At 39.6% G+C, this 27,640-nt stretch overlaps 1 protein-coding gene across 1 annotated transcript in view; it reads left to right on the top strand.

Moving 5' to 3' along the window:
* Positions 1-27,640, top strand: part of cemip (cell migration inducing hyaluronidase 1) — a 211,304-nt gene that overhangs the window by 158,696 nt on the left and 24,968 nt on the right. Inside the window, exons 15-23 of the mRNA XM_063065758.1 lie at positions 5,509-5,578; positions 5,712-5,840; positions 7,002-7,087; positions 7,891-8,022; positions 11,428-11,463; positions 16,255-16,410; positions 17,751-17,931; positions 18,949-19,164; positions 23,958-24,169. Coding sequence (XP_062921828.1) covers positions 5,509-5,578; positions 5,712-5,840; positions 7,002-7,087; positions 7,891-8,022; positions 11,428-11,463; positions 16,255-16,410; positions 17,751-17,931; positions 18,949-19,164; positions 23,958-24,169 — 1,218 coding nt within the window. The remainder of the gene's footprint in view (positions 1-5,508; positions 5,579-5,711; positions 5,841-7,001; positions 7,088-7,890; positions 8,023-11,427; positions 11,464-16,254; positions 16,411-17,750; positions 17,932-18,948; positions 19,165-23,957; positions 24,170-27,640) is intronic.

Below are 27,640 nucleotides of genomic sequence, written 5' to 3'. Positions count from 1 at the left end.
CAGTTTAATCCAGGATATAAATTTCAAGCTAAAATTAAACATTTCAAGCACCTTAAATAAATAAGGCCATTCTACTCTATCAAAAGCTTTCTCGGCATCTAAAGAAATAACACACTCAGGAACATTTTGTGAGGGAGTATAAACGATATTTAACAATGTACGAATATTATAAAAAGAGTAACGACCTTTAATAAAACCCGTTTGGTCTTCCGAAATAATAGAAGGAAGTACTTTTTCTAGTCTATTTGCTAATAACTTAGAAAAAACTTTAGAATCAACATTTAATAAAGATATTGGTCTATAAGATGCACATTGAGCAGGGTCTTTATCCTTCTTTAGTATTAAAGAAATTGATGCTCTATTAAAAGATTCCGGAAGTTTACCAAGTTTCAAAGAAGCCTCAAAAACCTTATAGAGCCAAGGAATCAATAAAGAAGCAAAACGGTTCTTTCCATCTCCCACTGAACAAAAGGCCCCAGCTCACACCGATGTCAGGCACACAACACAAAAACCCGCTCCCCTGATTGAACGGCTCACATTCCAAAGCACCCATTATCTCTAACCATAACCCAAACACTGCTCCTACAGAAAGACCATTATGTTAGCAGAGAAACCTTTCCCAAGGTAGTACACTTATTATTGTTGTTTCTTCTTTCGTATTTGCACAGTTTGTTCTCTTTTGCAATCTAGTTGAACACCCTAGTTGGGTGGTCTTTCTTTGATTCTGTTATAGTTATTATTCTATAGACTTATTGAGTATGCCTACAAGAAAATGAATCTCATGGTTGTGTGTGGTGACATATATATACTTTGATAATAAACTTACTTTGAACTTTGAACTTTTGAACTTATACAACTTCAACATAACATCACAACTCCTGTCCTCAGTACTCTGATTTATGGAGGCCAACTTGCCAAAAGTTCTCATTTCAACCCTGTCTACCTGTGATGCCACTTTCAAAGAATTATGGATCTGTATTCCCAGATCCCTTTGTTCTACCACACTCCTCAGTGCACTAACTTCCACTGTATAGCAGTGGTATGACACAAACCCATGCCTAATTTAGACTGGAGCATCAATCCAGCACCTTGCACCTTTCGGCCACATTACCTTACTAGGATGATTCTGAACAGCCCGATGAAACTGTACGGTTGGAGGAAATCGAAATAATTATCATATTCCTATACAACATAAAAGGAACCATTTCAGCCAATCAAGTATCAGCAGGTTCACCTAGAAATGCCATCTCCTGATGAAGGCTCTCAGCCCAAAACGTCGACTGTTTATTTCCCTTCATAGATGCTTTCTGTCTTGCTGAGTTCTTCCAGCATTTTCTGTGTGTTGCTGAAAAGTTCCAGCAGCTGTAAAACCTCGTGTGTCCCCCATTATTTTCTCTTTGAATTCATTTTCCCCACATTCCCATCAATTTCCCCCTAATTCTACCCACCAGGTGCAACCTATAGTGACCAACTAACCTACCAACCAGCATATCTTTGAGATGTGAGAGAAACCTGAAACAACTGGAGGCAAACTATCGAGTTGTAGGGAGAGCGTGCAAACTCCACAGAGAATGAGATGGATGAGCTTGGCGCAGAGATTATATCAGCTTCCAACTTCAGGCTGAATGTTACTCAGAAGGAGTCTCAGATCTCCATGTTCAGTCATTTGCAGTCTATTTCATTGCTTTGAAACCGCACTCCATTAAATATGATGTTGGAAAAGCAATAAAGACACATCTTGACTCTTTCCATGGTGCAGGATAACGTTTAGAGATTTCTTTCTGTCTGCAACCAAAACTATTGATCCTCAGCTCAACTCAAAGTCATTTTGTAGTGAGATCTGTTCTTCCTCCATTCTTCCTGTTAATTCCTCATTACAAGTGTTCAAGGATGAATTTATTACCCAATCTGGAATTTTGATTGAGAGAAGATCCTGAAATCTCTCTGATACGTCTTTATGCAGCTCACCCAGGTGGGCACAGTATATCTGAAGATAATCATCTGGTATTCTTTTTTTTCTCTTCCAACTCAGAAATGCTTGGGAATTGGGAAAAAGTTGCAATGGCCAATGTTGCACTAAATAAGGTTAACTTGGACAGAAGTGTAGAGATGACTGATTTGACGTTGGTAGGATTCACATCATTTCCTTGCAATTGAAGATTGATTTCATTAAACTTTGCAAATAATTCTGACAACTAAGCAATGTCATGCCTAATATTCTTGAGTTTATTATTGAATGAAGCATTTGAGTCTTAAAGAATTTTATAACAATTTCAAAAAAGCACATACAAGTGTGCCAGGCAGTTTTCTTCTGAGAACATCTCACTTATGTGTGCAAAAGCAAATGTTCCTTCAGTTAGTCCTGACGAAGGGTCTCGGCCTGAAACGTCGACTGCGCCTCTTCCTATAGATGCTGCTTGGCCTGCTGCGTTCACCAGCAACTTTGATGTATGTTGCTTGAATTTCCAGCATCTGCAGAATTCCTGTTGTTTGATTTTATTTACTGTTGTGATGACAATATTTAATGATTTGTGCAACCAATCACTTTTTTTTGTGACATGATGTTGTCTGTGAATTACACAGTGAATGATAAATACGTTAGATATAGCTTTTTTTCGAGATTCTCGGACATTTCATCTATTCATCTTTGAACAGAGCTGTCGCTGAGTAGAATTGTTTTAATCATTTAGTCTGGTGACTTATGCAACACTGTACTCAGAATCTTTCTTACTGCTGACAGAATCAGTTCCTGTCCAATTGTATGGGGGTTTCCAGATTCAGCAATGAGCAATGAAATGTTGTATGAAGCACACAAATCATCACTGTTTTGTGGCAATGTGCTGTCAAACATATTTTGAAGTGTTTTTTGTTTCTGAAAATTTTCTAGAAGTGACTGAATATAAGCCAATATCTTGTTTGCTTTATCAGTGTGTATTCTGTTCAACTGTTCAAGGAGCCTGGATGGTTTTGTTGCCTCACTGGAAAGAACTTTTTCACACACTATACTGTCTACACTTCTTTTTCATTTGGCCTGCTTCTGATATATTTGTCAATGATTAATGACCACAGTCAATCACTTGTTGTTTAAGTCCAACCTCAAGCATTGTGATCAATAAAGAGGAAAGTTATGGCATCATAACAGCTCAGACAAAACTTGACTTTCTGCCTGGAAGTATGTAAAGTGGGGCAGCAATATCTCAGTGGGGCCATAGGCAAGAGAAATGTAGTCAAGATCGTTCAAAAGGGCAGATTCTGAGCTTTACCCTATTGAACACCATACCCTAATTCACGGAAAATGCATCACTGTATGGGAATTGTATGCTAATACTGTACTAAAGCGCATGCCGGGGTTGGAAATAACACCATTTCTTCAGTCTAGGTTTCTCATGATTTGCCAAACACAGAAGTGTCACATTGCTTTTCAATGAATATAATACACTTTGAGCAAAGGAGAACAGTGAGTTAGCAAGAGATGAGATGATTACGTGATTATTATAATCAATTATGAGGCACTTAAATTATTGTGAATTATTATGACAATGCTTGTAATAAGTAATTCATTTCCTAAATTAAACCTGCAATCCCACACCTGCCCCTCTTGGTACCAAATGGTACCTTCTTTATTGCCCCCTTAGAAACACCCACCACCCCCAGGGGGACGATATTGCCCACTTTGGGAAGCACATTGTAGAGTACGGATAAGGTGCAGTCAAAATAGAAGGAAATTTAAGTCTAATGTATTAGTCAAATGTGATTATTCCCCTTCATAAATTCATGTTGACCCTGCTAATTGAAACCCATGGAGTCTCAAGGGAGAATGTGCAAACTCCACACAGGTGGTACCAGTGGTTAGATTTGAACCGAGAGTTCCTAACTACGAGGCAACAGTTCCACAAGCCATGCCACTATGACTACAGCTATTTACCAGGCCCCTCACCACACTCCTTCGGATTGTCCAATCCCACCAACAGGAAAAACTCATCAAAGTATACAGAAGGGAGAGCGTTGCCCTTGAAGTTGTCAATGTTGAGCCCACTCCCTATCAGGTATAATGGCATCTAATCAAACATGAGCAAGGAAATCTCTTTCCCTTGTCTCCCTCTGCTGATGAATCAGGGCTTATCCACACTGAACACTTGGAAGATGCTCTGAAATATCAAGGGCACAGAATGATCTCTAGCTCGGAGTTTTCATTGATAAATTGGTTTGTTATTGTCACATGTACTGAAGTATAATGAAAAGCTTTGTTTTGCATGCCTTCCATATAGTTCCTTTCATTACATCAGTGCATTGAGATAGTAGAAGGAAAAACAATAACAGATGCAGAATAAATTGTTCCAGTTACAGAGAAAGTGCAGTACAGGTGGACAATAATGTGCAAGGCCATAATGAAGTAGAAATAGAGTAGATTCACTAGCCCTGTTACAAATGCTGCATTGAGAAAAAGAGCCTTATATTTTCCCTTTGTTCAGTCCTTCTGACTCTAATTGGAAAAGTGTTTGCATTCACCACCCCTTTCTTGTAGCCAATTTTGCTATGCTGCACAGTAACTCTAGCTTCCTAACTTACCCTTTATCAGAACACACCCCGCAATATTTAGTTTAAGGATATACTCGACAATCCTGGTCACACAGCTGTCTTAAGTTGGTCTCAGCCAGATTCAGGTGAAGCCCATCATATTGGAACATCCCAATGGTGTATGTTTTCTGAGGTAGCCCATTTTTTCCACCGTTTACACGGGGTTCTGTACTCACTCCATATATGATCTGAAGATTTTTAAAGATTCTCCAATTTGAGTATTATGAACCATGGATTACAATATGTCTGAGAGGGTGCATGGAGCCTCAATGTTGGAGATGTTGGCTTGGGAAAGGACACTGATATTGGTTTGCTTGGCCCTCCAGTTTTATGGGGAATAGCTTCCCACTATCAACTCTGCCTGTGCCTCTCATAATCTTGGATACTTCTGTCAGGACTTCCTCAACTTCTCCACTCTAAGGAAAATGAACCCAGTGTATCCAGACTCTCCCCATATCCAAAATGTTCTAACCCAGGCAACATCCTGGTAAATATCCTCAGCATTCTTTCAAGTGCATTCATTCCCTGAATTTAATGTGGTGACCAGAACTGTACACAGTATTCAGATATGGCCGGGCCAAAATTTTGTATTGTTGTACCTGTACCAAGTCCTTCATTCTCTCATACTCCATGCCTTGGATAATGAAGGCCAGCATCCTGCATGCCACCTTTAGCATCTTAAGTACAAGTACTGCCACCCTTAGAGATCTATGGAGTTGTAAACCAGGTTATCCCTATGACTCTTCCATTCATGGTGTATATCCTGTGTTTATTAGACCTCGCAAAATGCATCACCTCACACTTATGATGTTAAATTTCAGATGCTGTTGCACCTCCCAATTTACCAGCTGATCAATATCATTAAATTGATTATCATTAAATGAATTGCAGTTTTTGTAAGCCAATACTACCTATGCTGTTTTGTTACAGTGCTGTCTCAACATTTTGGATGGCAAACCCCAACAATAACCTTGTCAACTGTTCAGCTGCAGGCTCTGAGGTAAATAGTTCTATCCTGTATGTGCTAACATTTAAGTGCAGGCCAGATTCCAGAGCTGGCTTTCTTTTAAATGTAAATGACAGAAGAATACTTTTTTAAATTTCAAGCATTCATCAGTATGTTTACATTACAGGAAACAGGGTTTTGGTTCATTTTCCACCACGTGCCCACAGGGCCTTCAGAAGGAATGTATTCTCCTGGTTATTCAGAACATATGCCTTTGGGAAAGTTCATCAACAATAGGGCTCATTCCAACCACAGGGTGAGTCTGCACGCGATTACTATAATACTATAGAGTGCTGCTTTAAGAAAGCAGCCAATGAGCTGGTGTTTGTTGCAGAATGTAATTTTCCATGAACAGTTACAAGGATACTCCTACATCCCTGTAGCTTCTGCAGAACTGGAAATAGATCAAAAAATACCTAAATTATCCCCTTTAACTCTGGCATGGGTGTCTCTAAATAACATTAACAATCTGGAAAGCAGAAGGAGCAAACAGGCAGTAACAGCCAGATAAAAACTCAATCATCCACCCAGTGTTTTCCCACACAATTGTAATACGCTCTAAACTGTAATTAACACTCTTGTGTCTCTTAATCTGAAACCCTATAATCCCCTTGGAAAATGTAAAGACTAAGAACCAGGCTGTCTGCTTAAAATTAACTGAGAAATTTTTCTTTAGTATATCTAAGTGATCAAAACCAAGACATTAAAACCCAGCCTGAGTTCCCAGCCTTGCCTATATCTGTGCACATCAATGCTCTCATCTATTCATAAGAACTTGCATTCAGTGTATAAGGGAAGGAAAGGAAATTGCCTTTTAAACTCACAGGGAGCATAGGCCATCAACTTTTTGCTGTTGATGTTTCTGTAGCAGGCAATTTCTTTTTTACAAGGTCAAGTTGCTAGATGGAAAGTGTGCCAGGGGAGCCGGCTGGGTTTGAACCTGAGAGCCTTCGCTCCGAAGTCCGGCGCTGATGCCACTACGCCACCAGCCAGCTGGTTCAGTGTATAGTTACAAGTAAATGTTTCAAGTATTACACCTGCAAACAGTCTCAATAACATATTGAGACTGTTTCATGACCTCAAAATTTGTTGTTCATATTTTAAATCCCTGAAGGGAAATCCCTTTACAGCAAAAGAAAGGATTCAAAAGAATTGCTTTAGGTCCAAGCATGAAGAACTTGTCCCAACCAAGAGGCACTACAGACCTTAGTAATGATAATGGGGTGAATTGCTGGTTCCTTTTGTCACTTCAGAGTAAACCAGCCATTGTAAGACAGTGCATGTCATGCTGTATGTTTTGTGGATCTAGTTCAACCTCTACAATCACCTTTACAATTATCAGTGAAGCATTTTACTTTAAAACCACTTTAAACTCCACAATTGAAGTGTATTTTGAATTTTTTCAACTATTTCTCAGGCTGGTATGATAATTGATAATGGGGTGAAGACAACCGAAGCTAATGCAAAGGACAAGAGACCATTTCTCTCGCTGATTGGTGCAAGGTGGGTTCTTGGAAAAAACGTGCATTTATGAAGAGGATAATAACCTGGAAATTCTAGGGCAACCTTGATCCAGAATGGTAAATGGCAAAGGTGCCATTCCAAGAGAACTATAGAAGTGCAATAGTTGAATATGTTCAAGTTAGAGAAAAATAAACATTTGAAGAGAGACAAGAATATGGGGAAAATGCTATTGAGGTGAAGATTGAATCAACAATAATCTTATTAAATGGGAGAGCAGGCTGAATGGCCTTCTCCTGTGCCTGCTCTGCTCTTATGGAGTAGATTAGTAATCATTTTATATGTTGGCCTGATGTGCCATCAATAAGAAAGGCCTGTTTTTTTTTTTACTAGTTGTCTTCTCCCAAGAATTAGGTCACCCATCAACTAGATTAGCCCTGTGGCCAGGGACAGGATCTTGGCAACCTAAACAGTAAACTTCCCTGTGCAGGCTTGCCTTGTAGAGAGTGAACTAACTGGAGGCTGGGAACTGGAGGAGAAGGTGGAAATCAGCCAAGAGGAGGCAATGTATAAAGAGCACAGACAGAGGGGCAGAGTGTTTGGTAATGGTTCCGAGGGGTATTGGGTAGTGGGGATGTTGAGGAAATGGGTAAGTATTATCTTGCAAATCCTTAGGTAAAGGATGCATAAAGTCAAAAACAGCAAAAGTGACCAATAACAAGGAGAGCCCAGCTGAATGACTCAAAATGACCTGGAAATGATCAGTACCATGCTTCACTAATTAAATAATCTACTTTTAATTTCATATCACTGAAAAACTCAATCTTGCTTAATGTCTTGTTTAGATACAGTCCCCATGAAGGAGCTGACCCTTACAAACCACGAAAACCTGCTATAATCAAGAATTTTATAGCATATAAAAATCAGGACCATGGCGCCTGGCTTCGTGGTGGGGATGTGTGGTTGAACAACTGCCAGTGAGTCCTACTTTATACTCTAAAAATATTGAATCAGTATGCTTTAACTGTTTGCAATGTGTTTAAATTTAAGTATGCTATACGCTACACTAATATTTTAAATATTACTTATGCATCCCATCAGCTTGATCTCGATAAGTTCATCAGATACAACAACAACTTACATTGTTGTTGTATCTGATGAACTCATTGTAAGCCGATTAATATAATTCTTCTGGTTAGTAAAGCACCCCTTGCTGTTTCACGGGAGCATAATCCAAGCATCCAAAGGAAGTATTGCAAAAAGGAAGAAGTGCTTGGTTAGAGTTGGGTTTTGAAGAGTGTTCTAAAGGAAGAGAGAAAGATTAAATGGTTTAAGGGCTGAGACAAATGAAAATGATAGGGTTCAATCTATAGAGGAAAATATGCAAGTTATTTGTATTGACTGGTCATTGTCCTATAAGACAGCAGACCCTAATTAAAGACATTCTCAACACACAATTTGCTGGTGCAATAAAATAGATGGCAACAGTATTTTTAACATCAATAAATTATAGTTGAAGTTTTAGAGTTTCTTGCTACTTCACTCAAATTATTCCAAATTTTCACCCTTTGACTGCTTCAGATTTCTGCATTTCTACCTCAGTTCCCCTCATGTCCTTCCTGCTGAGTGATGACCAGAACTGTACACAGTACTCCATCTATAGCTAACCAATGTCTTATAAATTTACACCATAATCTCCCTGCCCTTAAATCACGTGTCTTAGCTTTTCTAACCACTTTACCTACCTGTGCTGCTGTCTTCAGATTCATTGGATTTGTACACCAAGGTCCTCGATACTCCCTAGAATCCAACCATTCAGTATGTGTATCCTTGTGTTATTATTTTTCTGGAAGTACATGGCCTCAAATTTTTCAAGATTAAGTTCCATATGCTATCGCTTTGCTCTCATTACCATCTCATCACTGTCATTCTGCGGCCAAAGACTACCTTAATATCATCAACTCTACCAAATTGTGTACCATCTGCAAACTTATCATACTGTACCTGCTGAATTCACATCCATGTTTCTATTTTGAACTGCATGCTGTTTAGCCACGCTTCTGCCATTGGGTCCCTAATGTGTCTATGATAGTCGAAAAGTGAACAGACTCTGTTATCCAGCATGTCAGGCAGCATTTGTTTAGAGAGAAAAGAAGTTAATGTTTCAAATCAATAACCTTTTACCTGAACTGTTTCTCTCTTCATATGTGTTGTCTGGTATGCTTAAACTTATCAATATTTTCTGTTTTGATTTAAGAATCCCATCATCATCTGTATTTTTGTCTTTAGATTATGTTATCCCATTCGATGATTTTGGCAGTCATTTAAAAAGCCTTTCACTCATCTCCAATATCTTTCCTGGCTAAATGAAAATAAGCAAATGTAGAATCCATGAATATCAGTGTAATTTTTAAGAAACGTGTGTGACATATACTTAGTCTGCATTATTGTATTGATCACTACTGTTATTTGAGAGTTGTCTACCCTCGAGAAGAGGTTTGGTTGCTCTAACCTTGATACTTGCCTTAGAGAACGTCACAAAAGAGCCTTCAGATAGTACATTGGGAAACCTTTAAAAATATAATCAATGTTTATGTGCAACTTTATTCCTGGGTTGTTCAGAACATGGTTCAGTAGATTAACCTTTAATTATGGAGATGAAGACAAACTTCAAGGGCAGTACAATTAAAAAGGACTCTGCAGTCCTGAGGCCCAGGCTACATTCCAGGCTCAGAGCAGGCCTTTGGGAAGAACAGGGAGGCTATAATGCAATTGTATACAATGCTTTTAGCCCTCATCTCCATTCACTACATTGAGGAAAGGTGTGATTACGCACCAGAGAGTGCATAAGAGAGTGATGAGGATATTACCAGGACTGGGAAGATTCATTATGCTGGGCTTGTTTTCTTTGAAGTACTCAAGGCTGAGGGAAGATGTTTATTGAGGTATATATAGGTCTGAATGGAGGTAGTAAGGAAGTCCTGACCTGGGGACTTACTTTTAAAGCAATTGGTAGAAGGATAAGAGGGTTGCTGAAGTAAAAAGGTTTACACCCAAAGGATGATGAAGATCTGGAGGTTATTGTTTGACAGGGTGGTAGAGGCAGAGATTCTCATCGCATTTAAAATTGACCGATATATACTTAAAAAGCTGTGACCCACTTGAAAAACATCTGCTGGAACTTGAGCTGTTCCTTTTCAAATCACATGGATGTAATGGACCTCCTTCGTTTTCCAAGAACCTAAGCAAATAGATATACTGATGTAGCTTGACAGATTGAGCCCTCCAGCTAGAGGGTATGAACAGCAGCACCAAGATCAAGTGCAGGCTTGGTATATAGAATGCTGGCAATCAGAGAGGTTGTACATCCTGGGTGAGAATGGCTCACCTTATTTTAATAGATCCCAAAACAGTGAGAGCTTATAAAAATAATTAAAAACTAGGCTTGCTGCAAGTAATTCTGAACAGGTTGTGGTCCTATTTACTTTAGTAAATCTCTACTTCCGTGCTGGAAGAGACCAATCAGCTGAAGCAGGCTGCTTTCAAAATGGAATTGGCTGCATTGCAGTATTTTAGAAGATCATCAATCTATCTTTGAGACCCTGAGCTTTCCAAAACTAAAAGGCTAATATTCAGAATCAGAATCCAGTTCATTGTCACTGACATGATTTGTGAAATCTGCTGTTTTGTGGGAGGCATAACAAATTATATAAGTTACAATAAAAAAAGGTGAGTAGTGCAAAAGAGGTATAGTGAGGTAGTGTTCATGAATTTGTGGACCGTTTAGAAATCTATTGGCAGAAGGGAAGAAGCTGTTCCTAAAATGCTCGGTGTGGGTCATCAGGTACCTCCTCCCCGATGGTAGTATTGAGAAGAGAGCATATCCCAGATGGTGACAGTCCTTCATGGTTAACCTCTATCAGCAGTCATTTGCTTCCAGTCCTTTTAAAAATAAATCTGCACATTAAGCTGAGGATGTTCAGTCGTACAATCGCAGAATAGACTGAGCCATTTAAAGCCAGAAAAAACAGTAGCAGGGTCTAGGCAGGAAAATATAAGGAAAAAGTTGTTAAGGTCTTAAAGTTTGAACATATATTTACCAAACTTAATCACCATGGTCACTAACTTCACTGAAATCATAAATATTTTCTTTTTGAAAGTATTCTTCATTTATTTGTTTCTTCTCATGTATTAAAAAGACTGAACTAGTGCATGAAGCAAACATTGACAATGTTAACTGGCACTGTGCTCTCCATCTGTAGGCCATGTCTTGTTTAATGTTGATATCTTTGGCCTGGAAAGAAATTTTTGTAAAATTAGTGTAAATGGGTGGTTGAGGAGATGAAAAATTACCCTCTCCTATGTTTGTCCCTTTTCTATAGGTTTTCTGATAATGGAATTGGATTGACACTTGCAAGGTAAGGACTTGTGGTTTTTGAAGGACATTTCCACAACGGAAAAATTATTTTCCACTTTTAAGAAATCATGCTTCAAGATTAAAATTGATGGTGTTTGTGCACAGTTAAGAAGGCATGAATGAGTTATGAAAGCTGAGATGCAGCAGCAGGCTCTGATGATGATACTAATAACAGGTTTTAAATCTCCGTAAATTGTTGGGTGAAGGAAAAATTGGAGGAAATGAAGGACTTATGTATTTGAAAGACAGAGATAAAGTTAGCAACAATATAATTAGTCCAGACAGTAAGAACAAACATGAGTAACACACTCAAAATACTGGAGAAGTTCAGCATCTATGAATGGAAATGAACTGTTGGCACTTCAAATGGAGATCCTTTATCAGGGCTGGAAAGACAGAGGCAGAAGCTAGAATAAAAGGGTGGGGGGAGAGAAAGGACCATGATCTAGCGGGTGATAGGTGAATCCAGATGATAGAGGAAAGGGAGAGAAAATGAATGATGTGAGAAGCTGGGAGCTGACAGATGGAAAAGGCAAAAGGCTGGAGAGAATCTGATGGGAGAGGACTGTAGGCCATGAAAAAAAGGGAAGAAGTTGGGGAACCAGAGGAAGGTGAGGTGATTGACAGGGCTTGTGAGGGTGGGGAGGGTAAAGAGGAGAGGTAAAAGAGCATGAAGACTAAAAGATTTTGGAGAAATATCAGAACAGAGTTCAGTGAAGCACCAGTGCAAACAGTATAAGTGAAACAGAGGCAAATAAATGTTGTTGAGACCAGAGCACCCACAGACAGAGAGAGGACAATGCACTAGGTCATGTGACCCAAAGAAAGCTGGTGATTGTAGAACAGAATCATCTCCGGTAGTATGAATTTTTTCGACAATAGACAATGGAACGTGAGTGCATAAAGCAATAAGGTGAGGCTTAGAACAAAGCTGTTGGGACCTCACTGAGAAACAAATGGAAGGATTAGCCACTTTAATTGAAAGTGTCATCAGTTGTGCTACCTGTTATGTTTTGTAACTACAAAAAAGCCAGGAATGCAAGTCTTAGTTTGTTTCTTCTTACTTTAAGCAAGATGTGCACTTATCACGTGGTGGCATGATGATGTATGCCATTTACATACTTTTGCAGATGACTTGCAATGCATAATATAAACAGCAAAGAATGCTTAATCAAACAATTTAACAATATATTTACAATATTACTGAAATATTAAATACACAAAACTCCTCCCTACTTAACTATAAACTCATATATATACAGTCCAAGCACAGTAAATTTTAAATTGTCCCATTCAGACATAAAGATATTATCGCTTTGGAAGATTTCTTATTCTTGTGGGATAATGTCTTTCCTGACAAGGGAAGTCACCCTGCTTGGCAGGTGAGACTTGTGGCTATGAAAGCAATCTCAGGTTCTGGGCCTCTCCTCCTGTGGCGATTGTAGGAGTTGACTCTGAGACTGTGGAGGAAGTGGTTCTGAAAGCACTGGAGACCATTCCTCTTTTTCTTCTTTCTAAGATGGGTGTCTTGATCTTCAGAAGATATATTTAGTTCACTGGAGTATTCGCTTATTAATCCTTTTATTGCTCCCTTTATGATCTGATCTGTCCTCTTGGTTTTCTCATCCACAACATCATCTGATGAATGCAAACACGAGAAAATCCCTCCCCCTCCTGTCTTCCCCCATCATTTTGGGTCTCCCCTCCCCCTCCCACTTTCAAATCTCTTACTATCTCTTTTTTCCGTTAGTCTTGACGAAGGGTCTCGACCCGAAATGTTGACTGTACTTCTTCCTATAGATGCTGTCTGGCCTGCTGCATTCCACCAGCATTTTGTGTGTATCATCTGATGAATCCTCTTTTTTCATATCTCCTTTGATTCCTTTCTTTTTGGCCTTCCATTCATCCAGCTGAACTTTGGACTTTGCATCTACTTTTACAAGCACCTTTTTATCTTCCACTTGAAGTTCAAGAAATAGCCTTAATGGATGCAGAGTAGGTTCTGGTTCTTTATACTCACAAAAGCTGAAAGCTTGCAACTTTCCTGAAGCTTCTTGAACTCTATTCCAGTTTAAAACCAAGACACATTTTGCAAGTATCTGCCAGATTAACAAATCAGAAGCTTTCTCAGATATGTTGCCTACAAAAACTGTTGCAGTTAGACCACTGCATGCATCACTTTCACAATTCCTCTAGGCAGCATGGTCCTTCCTTGGTCCAATATGCTTTCCAACCAGAGGGAGAGAGTTTGGCACCACCACCTGTTTGCCTTCTCTTGGGCAATAGTTCATGGTGTACAGCATGGAGACAACTGTGGCATCATCTGGGACCTTTCTTAATTCACTTTCAGGGGTTGAGGCATGCAAATGGAGGATGGATCTTCAATCAAGTTGTAGTTGTCTCAGCCAATCGTACTCTTGCAATATTGGCTTTCCTGTTTTTACCACATACAAGCCCAATGTGGCTTGTTGGTTGTATTTCAGTTACAAATGTCAATCCCATAGGAGTTATCTTTTCTCCAGTATAATTTCTTGGTTGGAGATCTGCAGGCTTCAGTTTAGTATATTTGAAATGCCATTCAAACTCAAAGTTAAAGTACATTTATTATCAAAGAAAATATACCATATACAGCCTTGAGATTCGTCTCATTACAGGCAGCCACAAAACAAAGAAACCTAATAGAACCCATAAAAAAGACCTTCAAACATCCAATGTGCAAAATTAAGAATAAATCATGCAAGACAATAAAAAGTAAGCAAATAACGTTCAGAACCAAAGTTCATGGAAGTGAGTTCACAGCCAATAAGCCAGTTCATTGCTGTGGCCATTCCAGGAGCCTATCATTTGCAGGATGAAGACTCAGTTCAGCGCAGAGATGAGTAAACCTTGTAGAGCAGCAAGCTAAACACTGGCCCATCCTTCACCTCCGCCCAGACAATCTGGCCTGGCGCGTAAATCGACCAAACCTCGGCTTATTCCTCACTCTCAGACTCGGGCTCCGTCGCTTTGATATGCTTATTTTGTAGAATGACTGAAACAGTCAAGCCAGTGTCTAATACAATTTTTATTAACTTGTCATTCACTTCTGGTGTAAGCCATATTGTTTGTCTATTGTGAGTTTTCACATTTTAAATCTCAAGGCTACTCAGTCCTGTGTCACACTCATCATTATCAGACTTTTTATCAACAACATGCAGATTAGTGCTCTTTTTGAAATTGCAACTTGGCTTTTTAGCTTTTTCTCTTCCCTATGCAGTTCATTTATTTTTGTCTGCCTGACATGCTCTTTGTATGTGTCCTACTTTGTTGCATTGGTCTGGTGTATATGAGCCTCTGCCACAACAATAACACAATTTGTTTGACCAGGCAGGTTTCTCTTTAGACATTGCAAGTTTGTTCATGCTCACCTTGATTCCTGGCTGCAACTCAATTGTGTGTCTATATGCTGTTTCCATTGATACAGCTATTTCAACTGCTCTATTAAATGTAAGTTGAGCTTCAGCTAGGAAGCCTTATTGAATGCTTTTTTGAAACTAGTCATCTCTCAGTGCATCATTAAGCCAATCACTGAACTGACAATGCTCAGACAACTTCTTCAGTTCAACTATGTACACTGAAACGGATTCCCCACCCTTTTGATTTTCCTTATGAAACCTAAAGTGTTCTATAATCAACAATGGTTTAGGTTCTAAATGTTCCTGCATTACTTTCATGATATCAGGAAAACTCATTTTGGCTGATTTGGTTGGAGCAGTTAAACTTTGAATCAAATAGTGTACCTTTAAGCCCCATGCATTGAGCAAAAGTGGCACTCACTTCTCATTGGTTATTTCATTTACTTCAAAATACTTCTCAATTATCTCAGTATACACGAGACAGTTGTCCATTGAACAATCAAATGCATCAATCGTTCCAATGTAGCCAGCCATTTCTGCTCTTTTTTATGACATTATCATGTAGTATTCACTGGTTATGAACCCATGAGTTCTTCCATTTTCTGCCTTTTTTAACTCAACAGTCTCTTTCCTTTCAAAAGAAGCACATGCTGCACTGTTTTTTATTTTATTCGACCGTTTCTCGATGCGCTGTTTTTTAACTTGACCGCCTCGCTGCGCTTCAACAGGTAGGTAGTCAGCCATCTTGGGTTTGCCACGTGGTGGTGTGATGACATATGCCATTTATCTACTTTTGCAGATAACCCACAATGCATATGTAAACAACAAAGAATGGTTAATCAAACGATATACTTACCATATTACTGAAATATTAAATATATAACAGTGCTCAGTTCTGTCAATGACAATGCCAAGTGGCATTTCTGAAATTTAAAATACTGAAGTGGAACTGGCTTGCCACATCCTGTGGAGAGGATTTATTTTGAAGAATACAAGCCGCTGTGGTGTAAACAAACTGAACACAGCAAGATCCCATAAATAGCAAGTGAAAGGTGAATCATAAACACGAGATTCTATGGATGCTGGAAATCCAAAGCAACACACACAGTATGCTAGAGGAATGCGGCAGGTCTAGCGTTATCTATGGAGAGGAATAAATAGTCAACGCTTCTGACTGAAACTCTTCAACAGAACTCATTGTCATTTGAAAGTTGTTCTGGGATTTTTTTCCCATCCCACTTGAAAAGTCTCATCCAAAAGATGGCAACTCTGATAACAACTCTTCTTCATTACAACACACACAGCCAGCTAACCTGACAATTCATTGACAATCATTGACTTGCAGGCAAAAATTCCAGTTATAGAGCCAAGGTGACATTTAGTATTTCTGCTTCTAGTGGTGGAACTTTTCCAGATGATGATGGAGCCAAGCAAGAGGTCAAAAACTCGTTGTTTGTTGGGGAGAGTGAAAATCGTGGGACAGAGATGGCAGACAATCCTTTCTGGGGACCTGGTGGCTTAGATCACAGTGGACGAGCTCTTCCCAAAGGAGTGTAAGTAGTTCAATGAGCCATTTTTTCACAACCATATTAATGATCTGCTATGAGTGCAATTTTGCTTTTAAGGTATGTTTTAATTCAGCTAGAAGAAATCTCCCTTCACTGCATAGTGACATTCTATCACTGTAACATTCAGTTAGATTATGGTTAAACAGTACCTTATTTCCCTCTTAGCTCATTATTCTACAGCACCCTTCCCCAACAAAAATGCATCAGTAATGATCTTCAAAACTTCATGGTGGGGGTCACAGCACAGTGGTGCAATAGATGGTCCTACCGTTTCTCGGCTCCAGCAGCCTGGCTCGAACCTAATCTGAGACGTTGTGTATAGGTTGATTTCCTTCAAATTCTCCACTTCCCTCACACAACCAAAAATATACTGATAGGTGCTGTAAATTGCCACTAGTGTGGCTGGGGTGGTAGGAAAATTGGGATGGACTTGATTAGATGTGAAAGAGTTTAGGTTATCCAGAAATAAATCAGTGAAATGGGATTGCTCTGACAGGCCAGTACTTTTTATGTTATAAGAAAATATGAATCAAAATGAAGAATACATATGAAAAGGTCCGTGTTCCAGAAGTGAAGCTTTTGATGGAATTTCAGATGTTTGCTGTATAAAAGCACAGAAAACGCAGGAAATCGATCACCTTCAGTGACAGAATATCTTGGTTTTTTCTCACTTCCCCAATTCTGACAAAGGTCCATGTCCCAAAACATTAACTCTGTTTCTCTCTCAGAGGATGCTGCCTGGCTTGCTCTTTATGTCAGAATTTTCTGCTTTTCTTTCAGATTTTCAGCATCTGGAATGTTTTGATTTCTTGGCTTTGTTGGCTTCCCCTTGTGTGAATATGTACTTACTAATTTTAAGACAATATTCTTTTTTTTATCTTACTGATTTCATCAGAGGAAAATAGATTCCCTGTATTTCTATTTACTCTTTCATCTTAAATATCTCGCCTCTTAATTTCCTTTGCCTACATTAATATGTGCCAAAGTTATACAACCTTCTCTTATTGTTTAACCCTCTAACATCCAGTATGACTCATGTGCATAGCCCTCTATTTCACTGTATCAGGGTTTCCTGAAAAGTTTATATTTATGATGTGTTATTCACAACTTATTCACCGTGTGTATGCTTTTACAAACAAGTTTTCCCATTCGAGTGGTTATGAAGCAACAGAATAAGTTCACAATCATTGCAGTCAGTGAATTGCATTATTCATTTGACGAGGATTAAACACTGCACTGCACTTTAGTTCGCTAAACCTCACTCCCTCCACCACCCTTGCATTCCAACCCGAAACTGAACATCTGTTTTCTTCTTCCATTTCCAGAACTTTCCCAATCCGAGGAATACAGATCTATGATGGCCCAATAAATGTAGAGAACTGTACTTTCCGTAAATTTGTTGCTCTGAATGGCCGTCACACCAGTGCCCTTGGGTTCCGATTCAACAACTCATGGCAAACCTGCCCAAATAACAATGTGACAAACATCACATTCCAGGATGTCCCAGTAAGTCTTCAGATTTTAGTATCTTTATTCATGGCTTTGCCAACATATACAGGGATTTCACATGATAAAATATCCACAGAAATTATTAGTAATAATGGTGCTATACTTGTTGAATGGAATTGATGTAATAAGGGTTTTAAGATGTTTGTTTCATACTCTAAGAAGAGCTGATTAAGGATGGGATGTTGCCAAGATGGTCTGCAAGTGTCGTCATGTAAGCTGCCTATTACAGAATGATAAATCTGGTTGTGATCACATATCAATAAAACTCATTTCTTTATTGAAATTCAGCAGAACTTATTTCCATCTTTTGTTTTGGAGATGTATCTTGCATGATTACCTTTTATTCCAAACTTCTTGATTGCTCACAGAAAGGAGTTGGAACAAATGGCTGCAGGTCATTTTAATCGAAGACTCATGACCAAACCAATGTGAGGGTGGAGCAACTGTTGGCTGGACTTGTTTTCTTTGGAATAGAGCAGGGTGAGAGGGAACTTGAGGAGATAAAACAAAATTGTGAGGGGTGTAAATAAGGTGCATAGTGAGAAACTATTCCCCTGAGCAGAGGTGACTATATCCTCACGTCATAGGTTTAGGGTAAGGAAGCAATGCAGAAGGGATTTTTATACAATGATATCATATTACCCTCATATTTCAAAATTTACTTTTAGAGTTATTGTTGAATTTCCTAAAGAAAGGCATCTTTAAAACTATTAATCTATTAAAGTTTGGTTCTTAAAAGGTAGCAATTTGTATTTAAATGAACTCTATTTGCTCTCTTGGATGTAAAAAATTAAAGGCACAGAATCCCTCATGTCCTAATATTTATCAACTGCACCTAAGACAAAATATTTCAATGTTGTTTGAAGAACCTTGCTATGTCAAATAGATAATAGATAATTACATTTCCTACAATATAGCAGTGGCTACAGTTCAATCTCCAGCTTTTTTACATCATTGTGTGTCCAGTGTATACTGTATGTTCCTACTTAACAATGGTTTGCCTCATCCTTTAAGATCGCATCACGAGTCTTCTTTGGAGAGCCAGGCCCCTGGTTCTATCACTTGGATTTTGATGGTGATAAAACAGCAATCCTACATGATACAGATGGATCCGTATCGGAGTATCCCGGAGCATATATTGTTAAACAGGATAACTGGCTCCTCAGGCATCCAGATTGCATCGATGTGCCAGACTGGCGGTCAGCTATCTGCAGTGGTCACTATGCACAGGTAAGAATCAGGTTTGCAGTTGTTATTATCCATCTTTCTGAAGTTTTCTGTAGGACTATAAGATATCACTGAATGCAGTTGCCCATTTCAAACCTTGCACTGTATACAGTATTCACAGTAGAATATCTCTACAAATACACAGGTTTGGAAATTACTGCAACTGACCTTCAGATTTGTGCCCATGAATTTTGTTTGTAATATTTGATATGATGAGTATGTCTAGCACTTGAGCCCTGCATTGGTACAGTTAACTAATAAAGTGGTCTATGACTTAAATATCTGACACATAGATTACTATTTTCTCTGCGGTAATATTTTCTGGAGCTGTGGTTATTATTGAATGGAAATTAGACTGATCAATAAATCACATGAAAGGAATTTTCAGGAACTGATTAGCAATGTCATAGTTTCTCCTCCTGGAAGGCTGTTGAGCAAAACCCTAATGAAGATAATACAGACAGGGTGGAAGATGAGGTTGGCAAGTTGTATGTTCAATGCTAATCTGTAGTTGACGAGCCTCCTGAACTACTGAAAATTGTTTGCCTCAGCCAGGTATCAGGTCAGCCATTGGACTGTTACACATACAGGAGGAACAGCATTTAATCTTTTGAATAGGTGCAATACAGCCCTTAGGATTTACGACTGAATACAACAGTTTCAGAACTGGCTTTTTCGAATGAAAGGCCAACAACCTGTAATTAACTCCCTAATTACTTTCCACAGCAGTCGTAGGTCCCACACCAAAAGGTTCAGGAACAGTTAATACCCTATAAACATCGGGTTCCTTGTGCAGTGTGGATAACTTCACTCACCTCGACTCTGAACTGATTCCACAACCTACAGACTCCCTTTCAAGGACTCTACTAATCTTATTCTCAGCATTGTTTTTTTTTTGCACTTTGGTTGTGTGCCAGTCTTTATTTATTTACAGTTTTTCATAAATTCTATTGTATTTTATTTTCCTATAAATATCTTCAGGAAAATAAATCTCAAGGTAGTACATGGTGACATAGATGTACTTTGATAATAAATCGACTTTGACAGATGCTGCCTGACCTGTTGAGTATTGCAGGTTTTATCACATCAGTCGGTGTTAATTTCAAAATGTTTAATTGATCCCAGCCTCAGGGTTCCATATTACTGCTATTCAATGTGAATTGTCATTAGAAGAAGCCAGTCCTCTGAAGAAGAAATCCTGCTATCAGTACCTAATCTGACCAATGTAAAACTATTGTCCTGTGTGTATGTGTTGGTTCAATAGTCCTATGAAGTGGCTAACCTGAAACTCAACTGTAGCAAACAATTTTCAGATCAAGAGGCTTACCAGATTAGCATTGAACATAAATCTTGCAAAGCACATCTGTCTCAAAATGATAATTAAAGATAAAAATCTGGCATGATTATATTTTTGTACACATAAGACCTGGTATTTCAAATAGCGCATGGAAGAAAATCTGCTTAATGAAAGCTACTTTGGCTTTTGTTATTCAGTTTGGTTTCTTAAGATCAAACCCTTGGGCAGTGGGAACTGTTATACTGTTTCTCTGAGGTGATTTTCCTGAAATAGAATTTTTTTCATTGAAATCTTCATTATTTTTATACACATGTCTGTTCCCAATCTTCAGCTGACAAGAAATCCTTACTTTGTTCCCCACCCCTCAAATTTAGCATTTACCTTGTTGTGCACCTATGGGCCAAGGGCAACCTACCCTCCTCCTCCCCATTCAGAGACCACCTCCACCTGCCTTTGCAATTTCCACACATTCTAATCAGCATGTTTGAATGAGCGGTCACTGGTTGCCATGGTGCAGTGATGCCGCAATCATAAGGATTTACTATTTCTGTTATTTTCAGTGAAATTGCACATTCCACTTTAAAGATCAAATCAACTAAGGAAAATTTCACAAATTTATCTCCAGATTGTAACTAATGTTAGATTGTGAATGGGCTTTAGTTTACTGGTTAGAATTTATATTGTTAGTCAACAAGAATCAGAAGCAGCTTAAAACATAGAACAGTGCAGCTCAGGAACAAGCCTTATAGTCCATGATGTCTGTACAAACCATGATGCCAAGTTAAAACAAATCTCTTCTGCCTGTACATAATCTGAATCCCTCCATTCCCTGCATGTTCATCTACCTGTCTAAGTGCCTCTTAAGTCATAGTCATACTTTATTGATCCTGAGGGAAATTGGTTTTCGTTACAGTTGCACCATAAATAATAGAGTAAGAAAACCATAAATAGTTAAATAGTAATATGTAAATTATGCCAGGAAATAAGTCCAGGACCAGCCTATTGGCTCAGGGTGTCTGACCCTCCAAGGGAGGAGTTGTAAAGTTTGATGGCCACAGGCAGGAATGACTTCCTATGACGCTCTGTGTTGCATCTCGGTGGAATGAGGCTCTGGCTGAATGTACTCCTGTGCCCAACCAGTACATTATGTAGTGGATGGGAGACATTGTCCAAGATGGCATGCAACATGGACAGCATCCTCTTTTCAGACACCACCACCAGAGAGTCCAGTTCCATCCCCACAACATCACTGGCCTTACGAATGAGTTTGTTGATTCTGTTGGTGTCTGCTACCCTCAGCCTGCTGCCCCAGCACACAACAGCAAACATGATAGCACTGGCCACCACAGACTCGTAGAACATCCTCAGCATCATCCGGCAGATGTTAAAGGACCTCAGTCTCCTCAGGAAATAGAGACGGCTCTGACCCTCCTTGTTGACAGCCTCAGTGTTCTTTGACCCATCCAGTTTATTGTCAATTGGTATCCCCAGGTATTTATAATCCTCCACCATGTCCACACTGGCCCCCTGGATGAAAACAGGGGTCACTGGTACCCTAGCTCTCCTCAGGTCTACCACCAGCTCCTTAGTCTTTTTCACATTAAGCTGCAGATAATTCTGCTCACACCATGTGACAAAGTTTCCTACCGTAGCCCTGTACTCGACCTCATCTCCCTTGCTGAAGCCACTATCGCACCTATTCTTCTCTTTATGAAGAAAAGGAGACAAAAGACAGGAAATTATAGGCCAGTTAGCCCGACCTCAGACGTTGAAAAGATGTTAGAATCCATATTTAAGGATATTTTGGGATACTCGGAGACACATGATAAAATAGGCTGAAGTCAGTATCCTTAAAAGAAAGTCTTGCCTGACAAACCTGTTGAAGTTCTTTGAGGAAACAACAGGCAGGATAGACAAAGGAAAATCGGTGGATGTTGTTCACGTGTATTTTCAGAAGGCCTTCATCAAGCTGCCACACATGAGGATGTTAAACAGGATAAGACCCGGGGTATTATGGACAGATACTAACATGAATAGAAGATTGGCTGGCTGGCAGGAGGCAGGATGAGAATAAGGGGGGCCTTTTCTGATTGGGTGCTGGTGACTAGTGGTGTTCCGCATAGGTTGGAGGTGGGTCCGCTACTTTACATGTTCTATGTTAATGATCTGGATGACGGAATTGATGGCTTTGTGCCTTAGTTAGCTGATGATACAAGATAGGTGGTGTAGCAGGTAGTGTTGGAGGAAGCAGAATGCCTTGAACATATAAGGAGAATGGGCAAGGAAACGGCAGATGGAAGACAACACAGTTAAGTACATAGTCATGCACTTTGGTGAAGGTATAAAGGCATAGACTATTTTGTAAATGGGAGAGAATTCAGAAATCAGAGGTGCAAAGGGACTTGGGAGTCCTCATGGAGGATTCAGTAAAGTTTAACTTGCAGGTTGAGTTGACTGTAAGGAAAGTTAATGCAATGTTGCAATTCATTTCAAGAGGACTAGAATGTAAATGCATAGATGCATTGAGGCTTTAGAGCAGAGGTTCCCGATCGTTTTTATGTCATGGACCCCTACAATAAACTGAGGGGTCCGTGGATCCCATGTTGCGAACCCTTGCTTCATATAGTGTTGGTCAGGCCACATTTGGAGTACGGTGAGCAGTTTTGGGCTGCATATCTAATGAGGGATTGGATAGGAGCCAGAGGAGGTGTACAAGAATGATCCAAGAAATGGAAGAGAAACATTTGATAGCTCTGGGCCTATACTCACCAGAGTTTAGAAGAATTGGGTGGGGGGGGGGGGAAATCTCATTGAAACCTGCTGAATATTGAAAGTGGACATGGAGATGATGTTTCCAATAGTGGGGGAATCTAGAACCGTTGGCCACAGGGGTACAACCTCAGTATAGAATGATATCCATTAAGAAAAGAGGAGAAGAAGAAGAATTTCTTTAGCCAGAAGGTGGTAAATCTGTGGATTCTTTGCCACAGATGAGTGTGGAGCCCAAGTCATTCGATATATTTAAAGCAGAGGTTGATGGGTTCTTCATTAGTAAAGAGGTTATGGGTAAATGTAGGGGAATGGAGTCACAATGGAAAATAAATCATGATTGAATGGCAGAGCAGACTCGATGGGCTAAATGACATAATAATGTTCCTATGTCTTACGGTCTTATATTGAGGAATGCTTTAATAGAAAATATTTTAACACCTAGTGAGTGTTTCCAGCATTTTCTGTTTTAAGCAAGAATATACCTTAATATTGGAGATATGTTTGGTAGAAAGGAAGGCAATATATATTGTTTAGTTCATACTTCCAATTGGAACTTTCAGTAATTGGCAAAACGTACAAGAAATTTGAGCAGATTCTGATTTGTGCCAGACATCACTGGCAGCTGCTATGTTTTTCACTATGTGAGAACTGAAAGCAGACCCTTGGTCTGAGTTACAGGAGGCATTCCACAGTTTCTCTGGTTAACTTTGTTTTCTTGTTCTGGAAGGTGTACATTCAGGCCAGGAAGCCTTCAACCTTGAAGATGAAGATAATTAAAGATGAGTATCCTAATAAACCACTCATCTTAAGGGGAGCCCTAAGAGGACGTTCCCATTACCAGCAGTACCAACCCGTTGTTATGCTACAGAAAGGATACACAGTGCACTGGGATGGGCCATCACCTCAAGAAATCACCATATGGCTCATCAATTTCAACCAGTGAGTGGTACTTTCAAGTTGTGCATACTTTCAATGAGCAAGGTTCAGTTAATTCATGGGATGTTATCTGACAGGTATTGGGCTCCTTACAAAAATTCCTCAGATTCCTGGAAAACTTCTCAAGAAAATTAACTGAACATTGTGAAGTATTAATAATTTTTTAAAGTATGATTAATCTGAACTTTGTTACCCTACTAGAAAATTTCTGTGATGGTAGATTTGATATGATACAATGGGCAGCACTGTTGCTTCACTGCTCCTGTACCCTGGGTTCTACTCTGACTTCCGATGGGATCTCTATAGAGTTTGCATTTCCCATAATCAATGGGTCTCCTTTGGGTGATCTGGTTTCCTTCCACAGCCCAAAGATGTGCAGAATAGCAGGTGAATTGGCTGCCCCTAGTGTGCTGGTGGGTCACAAGAGAATCATTGGGGAATTAATGGGCGTGTGAGAGAAAATTGGTTATATGGAAATAAGTAAGGGAATGGAATTGCTCTAAGAGCTAGCATTAATTCGATTGACTGTATGGTCTCCTCCTATTCCATAAGGGAATATAAAATATGAGGATCGTTTTTGACCTGACCCAAAGCCAGTGTAGCTCCCTGTAATCTTGGTTCTATGCCTGAACCACAAACTGGGGCTAAGCTCTAGGTACTGTGACCAGGTGCACCCTCTCCCCTACCAGCCTTGCCCATTTAGATATTTTAAAATGGCTGAAATTATTCAGATTAAATAAAATTAAAACTAAATGAAACATCCTGGTTTCCTTGGCTGCTAAGCCTAGGGAAGATACTCGCAAGTCCCCCAAGACTCGTGAGATTGAGACAGCTCGTCCCACCCCAAACCCCGGTTTGTGTGGATGCTGTGTAATTTTCTACCCTGTTACAAATTAGTGCCACGAAATAACAGACAGATTAAAGGAATTAGATTTATGAATATTAACTTAACTAAAGAGTTAGTAAAGAATTACAAAAAGAAAATAGGCCCATTCTAATTAAACAGTCAAACGTGCACAACTTGGAGCTCATCTTGAACTTCTCTGTCGCTCATGCGCTCGGCCCTCGTCCAATGTGAAAGCTCACACCACCTTCCGAATGTCGCTCGCAATCCATCTCGAACAAACGGGTCTCCCACCGGATCATATGCTACAACCAATTCTCCCCAGTCCAAGTCCAACGTTACTGTCCCTCACCAAGAAAACCTCCCGCTAATTGGATGGAACACATTCCACATCATCCCTTATCTTCAACAATAACCCAAACAGGCTGAAAGCAGAACAGACTGCTCTTACAGAACTACTAAATGAAATACCTACAGCATGACAGTAAAGATGTGAACCAGGGCATTACATAAGTAAAAAACTGCTTAAGATCATTAGACCAGCATTTAATTAGTATCATTATGAGAACATTAGAAATAAAAGTGGTAGGTTCCTCCATTCAAAAAAACATAATTCAGCTTTTACTCAGTGTCACTTTCTTGTACTGATCCAATATTACTTGAATATACTGAAAATCCACAGCTGCCTTGGTAGTGAAATAATAAACAATAACATATTTAAACATAATCCCAATTCTACTGATGTGCCTGTAATTTATAGGTGTGAAGTTGAAAAACTAGATACAAAGTGTATCCAGCATTTTGGCTTGGTAAGTTAGAAAGTGCCTCTGGACTTAACAATTGATTCACGTCTGTGGCTGGAAATCAAACATATCTGCTGGAATTGCCAGTTAGCTGTCAGTGCAATATAGCTATTATCTGGTTGTGCTATTAGCTCCGATAGAATGGGTTGGCACTTGTGGAGACATCCATCCCTTCCTCTGCACACTGTCTCAGATTGAGTCTTCATTCCTTCCAAAATATTAGCCCACTGCTCACAGCCTTAGTTTGACTGCTGCTTGAACCTTCATACTTTATTACCATCTTAATGTTGATTTTTTTCCCAATATAGTCTCAGTCTGTTTTCCAGTTTCCATTCTGTATAAAGTCTGCCCTTCCCAACTCTCACCAATTTGATCTACTATCATCCCTCCTGCTCATTATTGACTCTTTGACTTTGAAACTCTCATTTTTGTTTTCCATCTTTCATGGCCACATCATTTCCTGCTTGTAAAGGAGCACCCAACACTGCAACATTGTGAGATATCTATATTACAATTACTCTTCACTATCATTGATTTCAGTCCCTCCATCACTGGCACCCATGCATTCTGCCACCTAGAATTCCTGCCAGAAGCTTGTCTGCCTCTGTAATTCTCTAACCTCCTTAAAGGCTCTCCTTAAAACTATCTCTAACTGAGCTTCTTATCAAATGTAGCATTTGACATAATTTGTGCCTTGTGTTTCTCCCTGCTCTATCCCTTTGGTTCCACCAACTTTTGCAGGCGCTGGGTTCTGAGGCCCTGCTGATGCTGTGTTAGTTTGGATTCGGTGTTCATTGAGTCAGTGACCAGTGGTGTGCTTCAGGGATCTGTTCTGGGACCCCTTCTCTTCGTGATTTTTATAAATGACCTGGATGAGGAAGTGGAGGGATGGGTTATTAAATTTGCTGATAGCACAAAGGTTGGGGGTGTTGTGGATAGTGTGGAGGTTATAGTGGGACACCAATAGAATGCAAAACTGGGCTGAGAAGTGGCAGATGGAATTCAACCCAGATAAGTATGAGGTGGTTCATTTTGCTTGGTCAAATATGATGGCAGAGTATAGTAGTGGTAAGAGTATAGTATGGTAAGACTCTTGGTAGTGTGGAGGATCAGAGGGATCTTGTGGTCTGAGTTCATAGGACACCCAAATCTGCTGCACAGGTTGACTCTGTGGTTAAGAAGGCATACAGTGCATTAGCCTTCATCAATCGTGGGATTGAGTTTAAGAGCCAAGAGGTAATGTTACAGCTACATAGGACCCTGGTCAAACCTCACTTGGAGTACTGTGCTCAGTTCTGGTCACCTCACTACAGGAAGCATGTGGAAACCAGAGAAAGGGTGCAGAGAAGATTTACAAGGATGTTGCCTGGTGAACAGGTTGAGTGAACTTGGCCTTTTCTCCTTGGAGCGACTGAGGATGAGGGATGACCTGATGGAAGTGTATAAGATGATGAGAGGCATTGATCGTGTGGATGGTCAGAGGCTTTTTCCCAGGGCTGAAATGGCTATCAGGAGAGGACACAGTTTAAAGGTGCTTGGAAGTAGGTACAGAGGAGATGACAGGGGTAAGTTTTTTACACAGAGTGGTGAATGTGTGGAATGGGCTGCCGGCGATGGTGGTGGAGGCCGATATGATAGGGTCTTTTAAGAGACTCCCGGATAGGTACATGGAGCTTAGAAAAATAGAGGGCTATGGGTAACCTCTAGGTAATTTCTGAAGTAAGTACATGTTCGGCACAGCATTGTGGGCTGAAGGGCCTGTATTATGCTGTAGTTTTTCTATGTTTCTATGTTGTATTGTTATCAGTAATTCACCAGTATCTAATA

This window comes from Mobula hypostoma, chromosome 13 (genome assembly GCF_963921235.1).
Source record: "Mobula hypostoma chromosome 13, sMobHyp1.1, whole genome shotgun sequence".
Taxonomy (NCBI): domain Eukaryota; kingdom Metazoa; phylum Chordata; class Chondrichthyes; order Myliobatiformes; family Myliobatidae; genus Mobula; species Mobula hypostoma.
Note: the sequence above shows the minus strand (reverse complement) of the source record. Positions and strands in the feature narration are given on the sequence as shown.